At 40.5% G+C, this 16,367-nt stretch overlaps 1 protein-coding gene across 2 annotated transcripts in view; it reads left to right on the forward strand.

Annotated features, from left to right (window-relative positions):
* Positions 1-112: 112 nt before the first annotated feature.
* DPYS (dihydropyrimidinase) overlaps positions 113-16,367 on the forward strand; it is a 32,986-nt gene continuing 16,731 nt past the window's right edge. Inside the window, exons 1-6 of one of the 2 annotated variants that reach the window (XM_010577005.1) lie at positions 113-178; positions 1,019-1,261; positions 5,105-5,263; positions 7,420-7,599; positions 8,725-8,914; positions 15,444-15,600. In XM_010577005.1, the coding sequence (XP_010575307.1) occupies positions 113-178; positions 1,019-1,261; positions 5,105-5,263; positions 7,420-7,599; positions 8,725-8,914; positions 15,444-15,600 (995 nt within the window). Of the gene's footprint in view, positions 179-865; positions 1,262-5,104; positions 5,264-7,419; positions 7,600-8,724; positions 8,915-15,443; positions 15,601-16,367 lie in introns of those variants that run through there. The other variant, XM_010577006.1, reaches the window with a different exon arrangement.

Genomic DNA, 16,367 nt, shown 5'->3' on the forward strand with positions numbered 1-16,367 from the left:
GGGCGGCCGGCGGTTCTGCGGGCAACAGTGCGGGGCGGGGGGGGGGAGGGGGGCGGCGGTGCAGATGGCGCAAGGCAGCAGCTACCGTAAGCAAGGCAGCAGCTACCGTAAGATGATTTTCACTTGGTCCTTCGACAGCGGCCACGCGGCCCCGGCGGTTGAGCCTCCTGCGGGCAGGGTGAGGAGGGGCCTCGGCAGCCTCCCGAAGTCCCCGGGGGGCTTCCCCCCCTCAGGCCGGTGTATCGTCCAAGTAGCGGCACTGGGGAGGGTGGTGGTTGTGGGGTCCTGAGGGTTGGGTGTCCCAAATCATCTCCTGAGAAACAGCGCGGGAGCAGCTCCTTGATGGCCGGTGTCCTCCGGCGGTGGCTCAGTCCCCTGGCAGCAGCGCGGACCCCCGCCATAGTGGCCTGCGGGGGCTCGGCCGAGATGGGTGCCACGCTTGGACCACCGCAGCCCTGCGCCCTCCCGGCCCCTCTGCCCAGGCAGGACTCGCAGGCTCCCCGGGCAGTGCTGCGAGGAGCTCAGGTCACCCTTGGTGTCCTCAAACCCCGTCGCAAGGAGCTTGGGTCATCTCTGGGCCTCACAAGATGACGACGAATGGCCACGTTTTCCATCTGGGCCTCACAAGACGACGACGAATGGCCACGTTTTCCAAACAGCCCAGCATGTTTCAAACCCCAGGGTGCGCGGGGCAGGCGGGAGCCACTGCCGTGAGATCCTGAAAGCCTGGCCCCACTTTCTCCAGCCAGACTCTGGAGCAGAAAGGGCCCAAAGCCATCGCTCCGCGCCGGCCAGCCACCACAGGCGGTAGGTGGAGCTGCCAAGGGCAGAGGGGGCAATTCCTCTGGTGTCTGTTTAAAGAGCACTGTCTGGTGTGTGTTTAGGGCCATTTGGAGATAGCTGCTGCTCCGGGAGAAGGGTGGGCGGTGAAATACTCTCAGGCCAGAGCAACTTTCTGAGCGGAGGCCTCACTCTCGTCTTCTAGGCTCCCATGGCACACCAAAACCTGGCTCCGCAGAGACTTTTGATCAAGGGGGGAAAAGTCGTGAACGATGACCACTCTGTGGTGGCTGACGTGTACGTGGAAGATGGAGTGGTGCGGCAAGTGGGACCGAACCTAAACCCTGAGCCACCGACTGGACTCGTTGTGCTGGATGCGACCAACAAGCTGGTGATCCCTGGGGGCATCGATACTCATACACACATGCAGTTCCCTTTTATGGGTAGCAGGTCAAAAGATGACTTTTATACAGGAACCAAGGTGGGTGCACATATGCGTGTCTGTGCGTGCATCTGGGATGTGCAGAAAGGGATGTCTGCTGGTTATTCAGTATTACTTCCAAAAGAGAGAATAGAATGTGAATCAAACACAGGCAATTGTTGCTGTTCCTTGGCTGGGACACCATAATAAGCAGCTGGGGTACTCAGAGGTCCACATTCAATCAGTATGTTATTTGGGTTCCTTCAGAGACTTTTCTGGCTGTGGGTGGCAAAGTGTTAAGCGCAGTCGTTTACCCTGGCTGTCGCCATGCAGGCAACAGCTTCCATTGGTACATGCAACAAGCTTCATACTTTTCTGAGCAAAGGTTAACTAAAGCAACAGTTTAACCCCCCAGTGCTCTTATGTGGTAATCTGATCTTTCTCCTCTGTTATCATGGTGGAATGCAAGCTTTTCTTCTGTCATTCACTTTGGACCTTACTGTGTCTCTCAGTGAAAGTCCAGTTCAATACACTTTCTAGAAGTATCTCATTTCTCCTTTACATTTCCACTTGGAGTGGGTTTTTTTTTTAGCTTTTTAGCTGATCTCAGTACATTCCCTGCATTAGCAGTGTATCAATTACTAGTATTAACAGTATTATGCATCATCTCCATACAGTAAAAATACTCGTACAGAGCTCCCTAAAATTTGTAAGGTACTTTTCTAAGAGCTTTGCTGTGCAGGCTGAAATCCTTTGCCCACAGAAGGGATCACATTGCCCTGCTTGTCTTGTGTATTAGCCAGCATCCTCAGAGAGCCTGTTACATCCTGTCTCTCTCACAGCAGAACTAGGGCTTGCTAAAAAGCAAGCAATAGTGCATCCCTTCTAAAGAAATGGATTTCACTGATGTGCATTTTTTCTGATGTGCAAAATACTAATTTGCCCCCTTGAAATAGTTGAAATAAGTTAAATTCAACTCCATTTAACAAATAGTGTGGTGCAGTAACCACACAACTATTAAGAACCTTTAAAACTTGCCTTCTTGCTTAGATGGACCCTTTTCTTTTAACAGATTTCATTTCTTACTTGCCCCCATCATGTCGTGAGAGTGCGACTTAGATTGTCTGAGTGGCATAACTGTACATTTCCATACTCTAACAAGGATTTGACTTTTTTTTAATGTTGAGCCCAGAGTACTGAAGGGAGAACTACAAATGACCTGTATGCTATCCTTAAATTACTGGCATATTTCTTTCAATAACAATATTCATTCCAACTCAAGATGGTTTTGCTGGTGTTGCTGCTGTTACTTGAGTGGAAATATTTTACACTGCAGTTTTAAGCACTAGAATTACTCTTCTCAATGAGCACAGACGTTATAGTGGCTCATTATAATAGACTGTAATTAGTCTGCAAAACTTTGACAAACAATTATTTTTGTCCATCACAGCAGATCTTTCCTGCCATATCAAAATGGCTGTTATGTCAAACATAACATGTCTCTCCAACTCAAACATAAGATAAGATGTAAAAGCAAAGCTACAGCACTGAATTTCCACCTCCAGAACCAATAGCTGGAAAGGGATTATAAATTTGATCATGGGAATTTTTTTGCCCAAACTTAAGTCTCTTTCATAGCTACCTAGTTAGAATTGAGGGAATCTATTATTATATGGGCCTAACAATGCAGTCTTTTTCATTTACCCATAGACAATTTTGATAAGTTTTGATAAAGTTTTTTGATAAAAAATATAGTTACAGAAATGGCTTCCACAAGCAGGTTTTGGTCTTCACACTGCTTTTTGTAATAAATGGAGAGAAAAAAATCAAGTCCACAATGTCTGTTCTGCTTGTCTACAGACATCACAAAGTATGTCACCTGGCTGAATAAGTGCTGAATTTGATTTCTGGAATACTTAGTTTACATGATTTACAGTACACAGATATATATATTAAAGCTTTGTCATTTTCTGCAACAATCCTTTAGTTCTTTGTGAAGACCATTTTTGTAAACTAATTATCAACAAAGTATTTAGAAATTTGACATTGCAAGAGAAATCAAACAAATGTGACTTGAAGCCAGAAGATGATTTTGTTTGACAGGAGAAAACATGTAAAAGAAACAGCAATGACTTAAAGTGCCTCCATTGACTTTAAAGAGAACCAAAGATGCAGACTAACTCAGGTGTAGGTGCCTACACTGTGAAATCCCAAAGTAGGGGAGATAAATTTTGTGCTAACTTGCAAAAAAACGTAATAGTTTTTTGAGTTTCGAGGTTTTTTGAATAACTTTTTGAGGCACTGGACAGGGAAGCTGCAAAACAGAAACTATGTACATGAAACAGAATGTCCTGATAGTCACTTTGGTACCTAGAAGAAGACTCTGGATTCAGCCTAGTGATCAGATGTCAAAAACATTAGATATTGTGGACCTTCTTAACACAGGTCAAAGTGTGGAAAGTGTTCAGAGCTATTTACTGAAGGTCATCATCTGGCATATTTTGGCAAGAGAATCAGGGAGACGGAGTTGTGTTGCAACTATTGCAAAATATGCTACTTTGATTAGCTGAGATTGACCCATTCAGTTGAATAACAAAGGCACAGAATACCCTTCTTTACAAAGAGAGGGGAAAAAAGAGACTTTGAGTGGAGTTGTGGAACCCATGACTTTTTTTTTTTTCTTGAAGTCTATAAATATTCTTTAATTCTAAATCCAATTTAACAAATAAGAAGTCAATCTGTCTTGTTGAAAAAAAAATTGACAGTTTGAACAACTTTTCTTGGAGAAAACATTTTCCTGAATTCATCAGAGATTCACAAATGTTTACATCATTCTCCAAACTTTTTTTTTGCAAAATATACTAACATATTTACAATTTTGCATCTGATTGCTAAGTGAAGAGAAGGAAGGAAGGAACTGATTGATCTAGAAATAGGAAGAGTAATGTAGCATTAATTTGAACTGTGTATATGTTGATCTGAATTGATTGTACCTGTTGTGCAAAGCTATGTTGTTCAGAGCAACAGAGAGGGTTTCTCTGGCTAATTTGGAAGATTGCAACAATTACAGCAAAGGAATTTCTATATTGGATTGATTTCTGTTAGTCAAGGATCTCATTTCTGGGAATGACCAACAAAGATCCTTCAAAGGAAAAAAAAAGTAATAATTCAATTGTCCATAAAGGAGAGGGAAAATTATTGGTTAAAAAGCAATTTTTGATCCTCATAACATACGTAAAGTAAGATTTTTTGTTTATTTGTAAATACTTGTAAATATTTATATGGAGGATGTAAATACCTCATTCTATTTAAAAACCTCATATGCAGTTTTCTTAAATGATACTCTGTCAGTAATACAAATAATTTTAAAACACTTTAAAAATCCTTTTGGTGTAAGACAAGAGTTTGGGGATTTTCACACTGGATTTTCAAACTGAATCTGGTTTTTTTTTTCATTATGTATCTGCCCCTTAATACTTTCCTGTCACACAGACTTGTTTTTTCAACTATGTAGAGTCCGAGGAAGCATTTCTCAAGCTGACTATGGTCTTCTGTTGCTCTTCTTTCTCAGTGATTCCACCCACTTAAGGAAACTCACTGAGGCATGAATGCTCCAGACTCATCTCCAGATCTTTGATAAGATTTTGTACATGTGTGAAAACTTCTCCTTCAGTCTGAGAATTTCCCCGTGATTCTCCTGAATACCTGTTTGAGAACATCCTTCTCAAAGGACGTGAAATTAATCTCCACAATCAATTTGCAAGTTCAGACTTTACTCGGGGAAACTTCAGTGGCTTTTGGCTTTTCAGTGCATCAACATTAATTATTGCACAGGGAATCAGAGATGGTGGGAGGAAATTTGCATTCTTTCTGATTGCTAAATATTAACCTTCTTCCTTTCAGGCTGCTATAGCAGGAGGAACCACTATGATCATCGACTTTGCCATCCCTCAGAAAGGCTGTTCTCTTACTGAAGCCTTTGATATGTGGAAAAGCTGGGCAGACCCTAAAGTCTGCTGTGATTATGCATTGCACGTGGCAGTTACGTGGTGGAGCAACAAGGTAGACACAACAGCTGATTTTCAATTCCATGAACTGGTACCACACTGGCTTTGAATTGGTCCTTACATGCTAAATATAGCTTGCTTGCAGTGTAATAGTATTTTTGTGTGTAAAAACTACATTTGAAATAGTTCACACCCTTCTAAATATACATGTATTTGAAGAAATAAAGAAAGTCTGCAGATAGCCTATCTCTTTGGATAATACTGCACAAAGTTAAAGGAAAAGGAAGCAGTTGTACAAGACCAAGACCAGGGAGGCCAGAGGGGGCAAGAGGTGTTTGTATAAATTTTGCCTTTTGTTACTTGAACACTTGATAATCTATGCTTCTTTTGAGTCTTGGTGGGGTTCTGGGTTTTTTTTAATAAGGGTATACATGAAAAATATGGTACTTAACTTTATTTGTAAAGGAAGAGTTCTATTCCTGGGTGACTGCAGTAATATCTCCTTAAAGTAAAGCAGGACTGGAGCCAATAATTACTTGAATGTGAGATTATCTAAAAAAACCTTTTTTGGAAATTACATATGGGAGAATCGTCTTTGTTGTGTGAATGTTTGCTGATAGCCTGACAGCTTTACTGAATAAATTAACTTTTCAGGTGCTTGACATCTATCTGAACCTGACCCATGTTTTACAAGACCACTTTGGATCCTCAGAGAACATGCATCAGTACATAGATAAATTAAGTAAATTCCATTTTTAAATATGAGTACTTCCTCTAATTTTTAACTTTTAAAATATATAAACCAAAGCCTTCACTCTGCAAACACCCTGTCTTCGGTATTCTGTGCACTAAGCACTAAATAGACTGACTGCAACTTCTAGCTCAAAGCAAAGACATAAAATAAATTCTCCAGTGAAGTTTGAGGAATGTGCATTTGAAACAGCCTTAGTGGAGAACAGTGGAATTGTACTGAAAAATCCAATAAAACTAGGGAGGTGTAAATCAGTGAAATGTTCTGGTTTATGTTAAGAAGTTAACTGTTTTTAAAGGCCAAGATTGAAAGAAATAGAAAGGTCTGATGTTTTGTAGCTGTAAAAGACCTGGGTAAAGAAGTCTGATATTTCGTGCCATTCTAATTAACTATCATCTCCTCAAGATTTAAAGTATTCATTAAAAACATACATTCTTTACAATGCCTGCCCTTAGTCATAGTAATTAGTGAAGAGGAAAATAAATTACATGCCTCTATATTTGTGCTAGAGCAGGGCCTTATGTAAGGTATTTATTTGTTTGATAATTCCCACTCAAGATATGGTCCCATCCCTCTTCTGGATAAGTCCAGAAAATTTCCCTGAGTTTTATACCAATCTCTCACCCTTCTTGGACAGATCCAACCAGATTATTAGAGAGAAGATGAAAAATAATGTTTTACTCTTCGAAAGGAATTCATCCCATGGAAACTGTAATAGCATCAAAGACACATGTCAATTACTGTCACCATCATTTTACTGGGAAGGGAGAGCAAAAATTAGGTAATGGATAGTTCTAGCTAACTGGCTGTACAAGAAACCTTTGGGCTAAATTCTGCATCTTTCTTTCTTTGGGACATAATGTTTTGCTGGGCTTCACAGATGCTAGCAGAAGCAGGGAACCCTATCAAAGAGGTCATACAAGAAAAAAAAACAAGCTTGCACCTAGAGTTTTAGAGCCATTTTGTTTGATGACAAAATATTTCAAAAGGCTGTGTGTTGTTCAGATTCAGGACAAAACTCTAGGAGATAAGGTGTTTTCTGTCACTCAGTAATTTGCCAGAAGCTGAAGTCTATTATGATCCAGTTTTGAAAATCAGTTTTGCACGGATCTCCATACTGTGTAAGTTGGATACATTGACTGTAGTATCAGACTGGGTGTTTTCAACATCCGGAGGTTTATTTGGAATAAAAATCTGCTTCACTGTCTGTTGTAAAAAGCATTCCCTTCCTGAAATTAGCTTGTGCCTCCAGTATCTTCACTGCAGTTGTACTTGTTTATGTACTTTGAGAATCAATTTGATACAAGAAGAATAGTGTAAGTCAGTCTTCAAATATGTCACTTGGGCTGTTTGGACGGAATATGTTTGATGGGTGAGTAAAGGCCCGCCTTTCATACTTACAATTTCTTTATACAAAATATAATATTGCTGGTTTTTGAAAATTGCTGACTGTCTTTCAGGTGAAGGAAGAAATGAAAAGTCTTGTTCAAAACAAAGGCGTCAACTCCTTCAAGATGTTTATGGCCTATAAAGACCTATACATGGTCAATGATGAGGAGTTATATGCAGCCTTTTCCTGCTGTAAGGAACTTGGAGCAGTTGCTCAAGTCCATGCAGAGAATGGGGAGCTAATTGCACAGGTAGGCATTTGGCATTTTGTCCATCAAAGTCAGGAATATAAATGATCCTGTTAACTAAGCACTTCAATAGATGTATTAGTACCATCATTGTATCATAGGGAAAGGCTTTTCTACCCTATTTTACTTCCAGGTAACTGAGGACAAACATCTTGTCCAAGGTCCTAGAGGATGCTTGTGGTGGGCTAAGAAATTGTAACCTGGAGTCCTGGGTTCAGGGTAGACAGGAGGCAAATGATCCTGGTTCTGTGAGAGTTATACTTGTAGTATAATATATACTTGCAATATAGTATGTATACTTGACTGACAAAGAAAGCAACAGTCAGAGCCTGACCGTGGACCAAGTCAAAGGGGGAATACTTGGCCAAGTATTGTGATGCCTAACCCTAGGTCTCTCCAAACATAGTCAGCTCATCTAACAGGAGCGAATCCAGAAGTACCAAGAAAGCTTCACTGGCTGGGCACAAAAGTCTCAGTGTCCCTCTATGCATAGTTAGCCTCACTTCACACTTGCTACTGCCACCTTAGTACTGTGTGGAGGCACTGTGAGTGTAACTACACTGATGTCTTTGAGTTTCTTCAGCTATTCTAGTCAATAGTGCTTTGACTCTGCCCCAGGTCCCATAATGGAAATGAATTTATTGCTAAGTAATCTCACATCAGCAAAGCATAAGTTCCTGGAATATAGCAGGGACAAAATCTTATGCCTCTTAAAACCTTAGAGCCTCATTCAGAGGCTCTGGATGTGTATCTTTGTGATTAGTAAGGATCTTTTTTTTTTTTTTCCCCATGAGGGGTTAGTACTGTCATCTCAGTTACTGGCTGCAATCATTTAAGAGTACATATTGAGAGAGGGATAGGGTTTTCAAAAGCGGTGATTTATCCCTGCAAGCCAGTGGAGTGTGTTCTCTGAAGTCACTTAGGTATTCTAAGACCTGTGTTTATTGAGAAATATATTGGATTTCAGATAACACAACAATAACTTCTCTTGAAAAAAACATAACTGCCTTGGTTTTTTTCCTCAAAATAGCTGCAGTGGCTGGTTTAGGATCCATCTGGCTGGCAGCATGTTCACAACACCATGGTTGCACTTCAGCTGACTCTTACATGTTTTTGTGTGGTGTTCAGGGTGCAAAGAAGATGCTGGCAATGGGAATAACTGGTCCTGAGGGACATGAGCTTTGTCGTCCTGAAGAAGTGGAAGCTGAAGCTACGCAAAGAGCAATTACCATAGCAAATGCTGTAAACTGCCCCCTTTTTGTAGTCCATGTAATGAGTAAATCTGCAGCAAGGGTGATAAGTAATGCACGAAGAGAAGGTAAAAGTCCTAATTCTTTTATGCTTGGGCAATGGCATTGGAGAAAGGGCCATGGAAAACCAAACTTTGCATCAGTGTCCTACTTGTCGTGGGTGCCATAACCCTCAGAACATGGGTGAATTTCTTGGAGTCGGATGTCTAAACTGTGTGTGTGTGTTGTGGGGCCCAAGGGGAGCTAAGCAGCATGGAAGAACAGCAGCTAGGATTGAGACTTTCCCTTCTCCGCAAACTTTTTTCTCCTTTGTACTGTAGCTCCAAGATCAAAGTGATGGCCAGGACAGCATTATTCCATGAAAAATGATCTGACCAGTCCAAGACAATGTATACTCTGCTATTCCCTTCCCTTGAGTTAGAGTCTGCAAGCCTTTACCAGCTATTTACAATGAGAAATTCTACAACAGAGACCACACCTTGTCTTTACAAACGGTGCCATGACATGGCCAGGACTCCTATTCACTGGGCACTTAGAAATCATGGTGATGATGACACTGTCTGAAAGCCTCAATTCCCTCCAGGGAAAGGTTTCTGAGGTCATGGACTGCAGAGTTCATAAATAGTTCTCATCAGTCAAGGCAGCCTGACCCTTTTGACCATCTATTGGGCAGGCTAGAAGCAGCCTGAAGGCTGTAGGGATTCAGGATGTTTTACCTCCTCATCTGTAAGTTCATCCAGAGCAGCCTGTGGAACCACAGTGCTGTGAGGAGGCATTATATGGGTGGAAGGAGCAGGAACGAAGCCCATGATTTGGAGGGCCTAAAACTATGGAATATCTGTCCTCGTTATCTTTTTACAGGTCAGCTTGTGTTCATCTGACCTAACATGAATTGCATATAGACCTCAGTTTCCTTATTTCTTGACTTTAGATGATGCTTACACAGGGGGTGTAGATTATTAATATCAAAATGCAGCGTATGAGTGCTTGACAGAAGTGCAATCAAAACCAGCGTGATATCATTGTGCTAACATAGATGGATATGTTTATGTGCAATATGTATTGATTATGACTTCTAGGAAGACTTATCAGTAATTCGAGTTTATAAAAGAATCTACCAAAATATTTTTTACTAGTACATCTTTTGGTATTGTGCTATATTAGATTCCTCCACTAGATGACAGTGCTGCTGGTAATGTGGATTATATGCATCAGCGTACGGTTATTTGTACATTCACAGGTGTGGTGTCAACGTTAACTACAAGAAGCCATAACAACAGTTAAAATACCCAAATTAAAGATGAAACACTGTCAGTGAACAGAAAAGAGCTAAGATAGGAGGTGGTGTTTTATAACACACTATTCAAGTAAAAAATTCTATGCTGATAGTAAATACTGTAAAATATTGTTAGGCATGTGTTGTAAGAATAGTCTGCAGTGCCAGTTTGATAACTGACTTGATATATGTATGCTTCTTTGATGTGTAAAAAGAAGAAATTGGTACAACTTAGGCTTATTGTGGTGCAAATTGGATTTTATAGCTTCCTGCATTGAAGTAGTCAGAATCATCAATGCTTGCCTTTGTGCACAGCAACGTATAACATCTCTCTATAATTAATTTCTATTTGCATGGAAGTATACTGTTTAGGAAACAGAAATCTAGGATTGATTAAGAAATTTCAAAAGATAGCTAGTGTACCACATAGATAGTTACAACAATTATAGTTTTTAATGAGACTAATCTGTATAAATTCTGGCGATTAGAAATTCACTGTCATTAGTTTCAGTAAAAGTTATTTTTCCATTCTCCAATTAAAAGTGGTAATACAAAACAAGGAGTTCCAGACAAAAAAATAAATTTGCAAAGTATTGTATGAATGACATAGTAATGCCCAAATATTTTGCTGAAAGATACTCAACTTGGACAGGTTAAAACCACTCTGATGTGAAAGCTGTGTAACCTCTCAAATACTGGAAGGCTCTCAAGCATTTGAAATTATTTGAAACTCTAATGCAGTTTATTCATCTTTTCAAGATTATTTTTCCATCTCTTCATGCTAGCTTCCTGATATTTACAATTTGGAAGTTTTTCGTATTCCTTTCCAAGTATGAAGTACAGTGTGTGGGTGCATATTCATCCCTGCCCATGTCAGAGGAAGACTGATATCCCTTCCTATTACATCACTGACCTCAGAAGGGGAGAGACTGATCCTCAGTGAGCGTAATCTATTTTCTGGGTGACAGTGCGATACCAGGATTGAAGCATTCCTTCTCAGATTCTGTGGGATGGTGATTTTCCTACTCAAAAACGGAAGTCAGAGCCCAATTCTTCTTTGTCCCTCATTTAGCTATACAGGTGAAAAATAATATTAGAGCTAGAGACCAAAGGCCTGATACAGTTTGCTGAAGATAGTAGGCATAATTCTGTTGTCTTCAGTGAGTTATGGCTCAGACCTTAAAGGCTAAAATCAGTCATACACACTGTAAGGGGGTACTAGTTCTTATACTACAATAAGCAAACTTCAGGGCAATCACGAGTGACTGTCTTTCCTTCTCCCTTACGTGCCAAAGTCCACCATCTATGTCTGCTTTGATCTCCAGCAACAATACTCACTGAAGAAAACCTCCAGATTGTAGCAGCATCTTTTTCATGTACATCAGTAACAGCTACAGTGCTGCTGAATATTCAACAGGAAATCCAAGATTTCCACATTGTGACTGTGTTGGAGACAGACAGGTTGATTCACGCCCCCATCCTGTTCTTTTTTTAAGCCCCACCAGCCTGTTTGCCAAAAGCAATGGTTCACCATTTCTCCACTTGAGGGGGTCAAAGACAGTACCCCTCTGTGAGAACTGTTCTTGCTCATCTCAGTAGGCTGTCCGTGCGCAAAACATGATCCTGAATCTTGCTAGAATAGGTAGAGGAACTGTCTGCTTCCACAGAAGGGCAGTCTGAAATCTCTGTGTGCGTGACAGTCTCATTCCCTTGAGTGGGAAGACAAAGAGGATCCTCTTTCTGCTATTGTGTAAAGTCTTCCCTACAATCAGATGACAAGGCTGTAGAGTGCTGGTGTCAGGCAGTGCAGCTCCCTCTCCTTGTTAGGACCAACTCGTGAACTTACTGGGGAAAACTAATGTGGCCCTGTCACACATTCCTTCAGCCAGTAACACCTATGAGGAAGCAAGGCTAATAAAATGCAATTTAGGGGTATATGATTTATACTGGCTCCCACTTAAAATTGCTTTCATTCTAAGTGTGCTAAAGGCTAGAGACCATGTCCCTTTGCTCATTTAACTGTGCTGTTACAGCTAAGGAAATAAGACTTTCAAATGCAGATCAGAACTGGAGAGCAGAATCTTACTAAAAAGTCATTTTTTTAAAAAGGTTTCTCCCTTTTAAAAAAATGCATACAAAAAATATGTACTTGGTCAGATTATGAGCAGCTTGCTTAGACTTTCAAACCTCCTACCATCAGTCATGGGTTAGGTCTGCTTTTGGGCATGTCCATAGCTGTGGGTATACAGACTCTCAAGCTGATTCTGAGCACAGGAGTGCAACTAAAAATGCCAACTTTTTGGCTGGCTCAAGCAGGATATCTCAGGTCCAGACTGTAGATAGCCTAACTGATGCAATGCTATGCCTGATTCAGTAAACAGTGCCTTGCAGTTCTGCTTCTTTGAGATCATAGCTGGTCAGTGAGTATCTTTGCCCCATATGACCTTATCTTAAGTGCTTCCAAAACTTTTGCTAGAATAAGCACACAGAGACCAGTTTTTTAATCCTGTAAATGTTAGTCGGTGTTTCTCAAGATTATAACTCTTTTTGAGTTCTGATAGGTGGTAAAATGAATTGCAATTGCATGTTCTTCTTTGTTATAAAGTAATTTATGTGAAAATAGCTCTTGCCAGCCAGTTTGGGCATCTGATGAAGAAGTCACCAAATACACAGCTATTTCCCAGCAGCTCAGAGATGTCAGAAAGACTAAACAGCAGAACACTTTCTGTTTACTGTTTTTACTGCATGTAGGAAAACATAACAAATGGAAAGATCTGATTTATTACCGCATTGCTCCACTTTTATGCCTATAGGCAGAAGCCAGTCGAGCTAGAAGAACCTTAATGCAGAATTTCCTTGTTGCCAATTGAGCTAAAAGAGCCTTAATGCAGAACTTCCTTGCTATTTGGATTAAAGCAGTATCTTAATATTATTGTACCCTTCAGTCTGCCTAGTCACAGTCCAAATGAAATGCAAGAAATTGCACAGTCAGCAGAAGTGTCCAGATGTAGTCCATTGAAGCTGCAGTGTTCAGACTCAAAATCAGTTGAGGAAATGGCTTGTACTCCTTCCCACTCCTGGGATCAAGGGGAGCTGCTCATGTCAAATTCTGAGTGCAGAAATACTGTCATCAGCTGTGGTACACAAGTTAGAATCAACTCAGCATCTACGACTGTGAGCTTGGAGACTTCTTTTCATTTTTATGTTGTGAAACTGAGATAAGAAAATTATTTATTGAAGCTAAACATTTACTCCTTTCCTACCATTTTAACTTTTATCATTTATAGCTATGTCCTAATGATTCATAGTTCAGGTTTACTATGAGTGGAAGTTTCTTTAGCTTTTTTAGATACAGTAGGAAAGACACACACCACACCACACTTATCCACCCCACCCCCCCCGCCCCTTCTACTGACTTTGCTCATGAAAAATCTGTGAAAAGCCTAATAGGTAAACATAGGAGATTGGTTAAATATATGCAGGACTTTTTCTGTGTTTATGTAGGTTTGTGGCAGCCTGCCCTCAAATATTGTATTTGGAGTTGCACAGGGAAGGCCAAGATCCCCATGACTCCTGCAACAGCTCTGAATTAGGAAAACACTAATCTGACTCAAACCTTCCCATTCACCAAGTGGTCATATCACTTCCATGGATGGCCTCATATTAAGTGCTTTAAGTTTTTAAAATAAGACGCAAGGCCCAGAAAATAACTACTGAAGTCATGATTTCAAGTCCAAAAAATGGTGGTGGTCTCCCTCTGAGCCCAAGTGTAAATCTGTAATATATATGTAGATAAATGGGACTGGGAGCTTAAAATGCTCCAAGCCGAAGAGTTAATATGAGACAAGCATGTTCAGCATGTCAGGTCATGCTGAGGTGGTTATAGCAAATTAATAATGCCAATAGGGAGTTGTGGAAGAAGTTATACTATGTAGTACTTGGAGTAAATGTACAGTACAGTAATGTCAGAGCAAGTCTTGAAACCTTGTAGAAATAACTGTAGAACTATAGGTTTTAAATGGTATGAAGCCTTTTTGCAAGTCTAGCACAGAAGATTTAAGGAATGGCACTACTGGAGTGGGAAACACATTTTGAAAAGAATCGAGCTCCTCAGTAGCTACCTATGCTAGTGTAGCAGTTATAATCCAGTAGTTCACAGAAGTACCAGAATCTAATGTACAGACAGAAATCTGCAAAGGTTTGCTTTGTTGTTTTTCTACAGTACTGTGAATGTATGACTGACTGACATGCAGAAAGCCAGAGAAAGGTTACTTTCTTTATCACCAAGCAATTATCAGCTGAACCCTTGCTGGGGTAATGCAGTGATAGTTCTAATAAAAATTGTGCCTGGAGTGAAATCTGGGATCCATAGCAAGATACTCACTGTCTGTAGGAAACAGGGGAGGGAGAAGGCTCTTGCTGTGACCCGGCAGAGGCTGCCTTTAACCAGCACCAAGCAGCCTATGAGTGGGTGTGTGAGGTCCCAGCTCTCTTGTTCTTTGGTGACCATCACAGTCAGGGGCTTTACCACCTGTCACCTACAGAACTGCAAAGTGGCTGGACTGCCTCCTCATCTTGTTTCATCTCCCCTCTTGTTCTGATAAGTGTCAAACCCATGTTTCCTAAGAGGAAAAAATAGTTAAAATATGTTAGCTCTATCCAAAGGCTAGCAGCCGGTCTGGGTTGGTGTCCTCTTCTGAGGAATCTAGAATACTGTGCAGCAAAGAACTAAAGATTAAAATTTGGGAAATAACTTTTAAAATTAAATTACTTAGAGTTTTTCATTTGGGAAATATTTTTACACTCTTTAGTTTATGTCTGGTGCCATATTGTTCTTCCTGGAACAATCATAGCCTGACAATTAAAAGTACCACCTTGCAAAGCCTGTATGCTGTATATATTGACTTACATTGTTACACAGTCAATAATTTCAGAGCACCAAACAGGTGCTACCAAGAAATATATGGGTCTTGAACATAATTAATGTAGCTGAGGACTGTGTTCCTTTTGAAATCTCAATCACATGCGTGGTAAACAATGTGTAAAACCCATTATAATATATCTGTCAAAAATTTAATTAAAATACTTGCCCAAGCAATGTTCTTATGAGGAAATATATTGGGACATCACCAGCAGAATATTCAGAACAGAGATGCTGTGTTATAGCTTAGTTTATTATGTCCTTCCATATGTTGGTGTTTAATTTGAAACACTCATTCAAATTTAAATCCATTGCCACCAAAAAGATCCAGAACAGAGAAAATACAAGATAAGCATTTTTATGTTGTTTGATGATGATACTATTGCTTTACATTTTTCAGGAAAGGTGGTTTATGGGGAGCCTATTGCTGCTAGTCTTGGCACCGATGGCACCAACTACTGGAATAAAGACTGGGCTCATGCTGCAGCATATGTCATGGGACCTCCACTGAGACCAGATCCATCTACTCCTGGTTTTCTCATGAACTTACTAGCCAAGTAAGCAGATGAACAAACAGTGACAGCTAATGCCCAAATACACAGCAAATTCTGTCTGGAGTATATAATAGCAGGTTGATGCCCTGGAGATTTTCTAAGTACAGCATGTTACATTATCAGGAATGAGAAATTGAAGGTGAAACCATGGATGAAAAACAGTTTTTGTTGCAGAAATTAGAAAGCGTTCAGATTTTTTTTCTCTGAATTCTTGTGCCCTTCTGTCCCCATTTGATTTTAATAAATAAGCCTTGCCTTGCTAAAACTGCATTGAAACATGACCAGGGGGACAATAAGGCTGAAAGTTGGTGGGAAATGTGTAAAAAGTGGGTCACAGCTAGGGGTTCTGGGTTTTGTTGTCAGGTGCCTTTTTCACGTGCAATTTGGATACTGCATAAAAACTAAGGCTGCTCACTTCTGAAAGTAGATATAAGTTGTCCACTTCTTAACACCTCCTTCAGAAGGAAGGAGGAACAGAAGTATCCTTCAGATACCTGCAGTTAACAAAATGTGTGGTTTGCTGGTATTTCATTACCAATAAAGCTTAACTCCACATTTGACCAAATGAATTTGACCAAAGAGTCTGTGAAGGTATGCCCAAACACTGGCTGATGGTTGTGCAGGTCTGTGAATTCAGAGTGGAGTGACACAGTCTAAAAATGCTCTAAGTGAGGATGCAACCAAGCCCCTTGCTCTGGGCAAAGTGGGACAGTCTTCCATTTGTGGGACACCTTTGACATATCCAAAGTAAAGGTGTTATTTTTGGTGCT

The sequence above is a fragment of the Haliaeetus leucocephalus genome, unplaced genomic scaffold (assembly GCF_000737465.1).
Source record: "Haliaeetus leucocephalus isolate CR32 unplaced genomic scaffold, Haliaeetus_leucocephalus-4.0 Scaffold555, whole genome shotgun sequence".
Lineage (NCBI taxonomy): Eukaryota > Metazoa > Chordata > Aves > Accipitriformes > Accipitridae > Haliaeetus > Haliaeetus leucocephalus.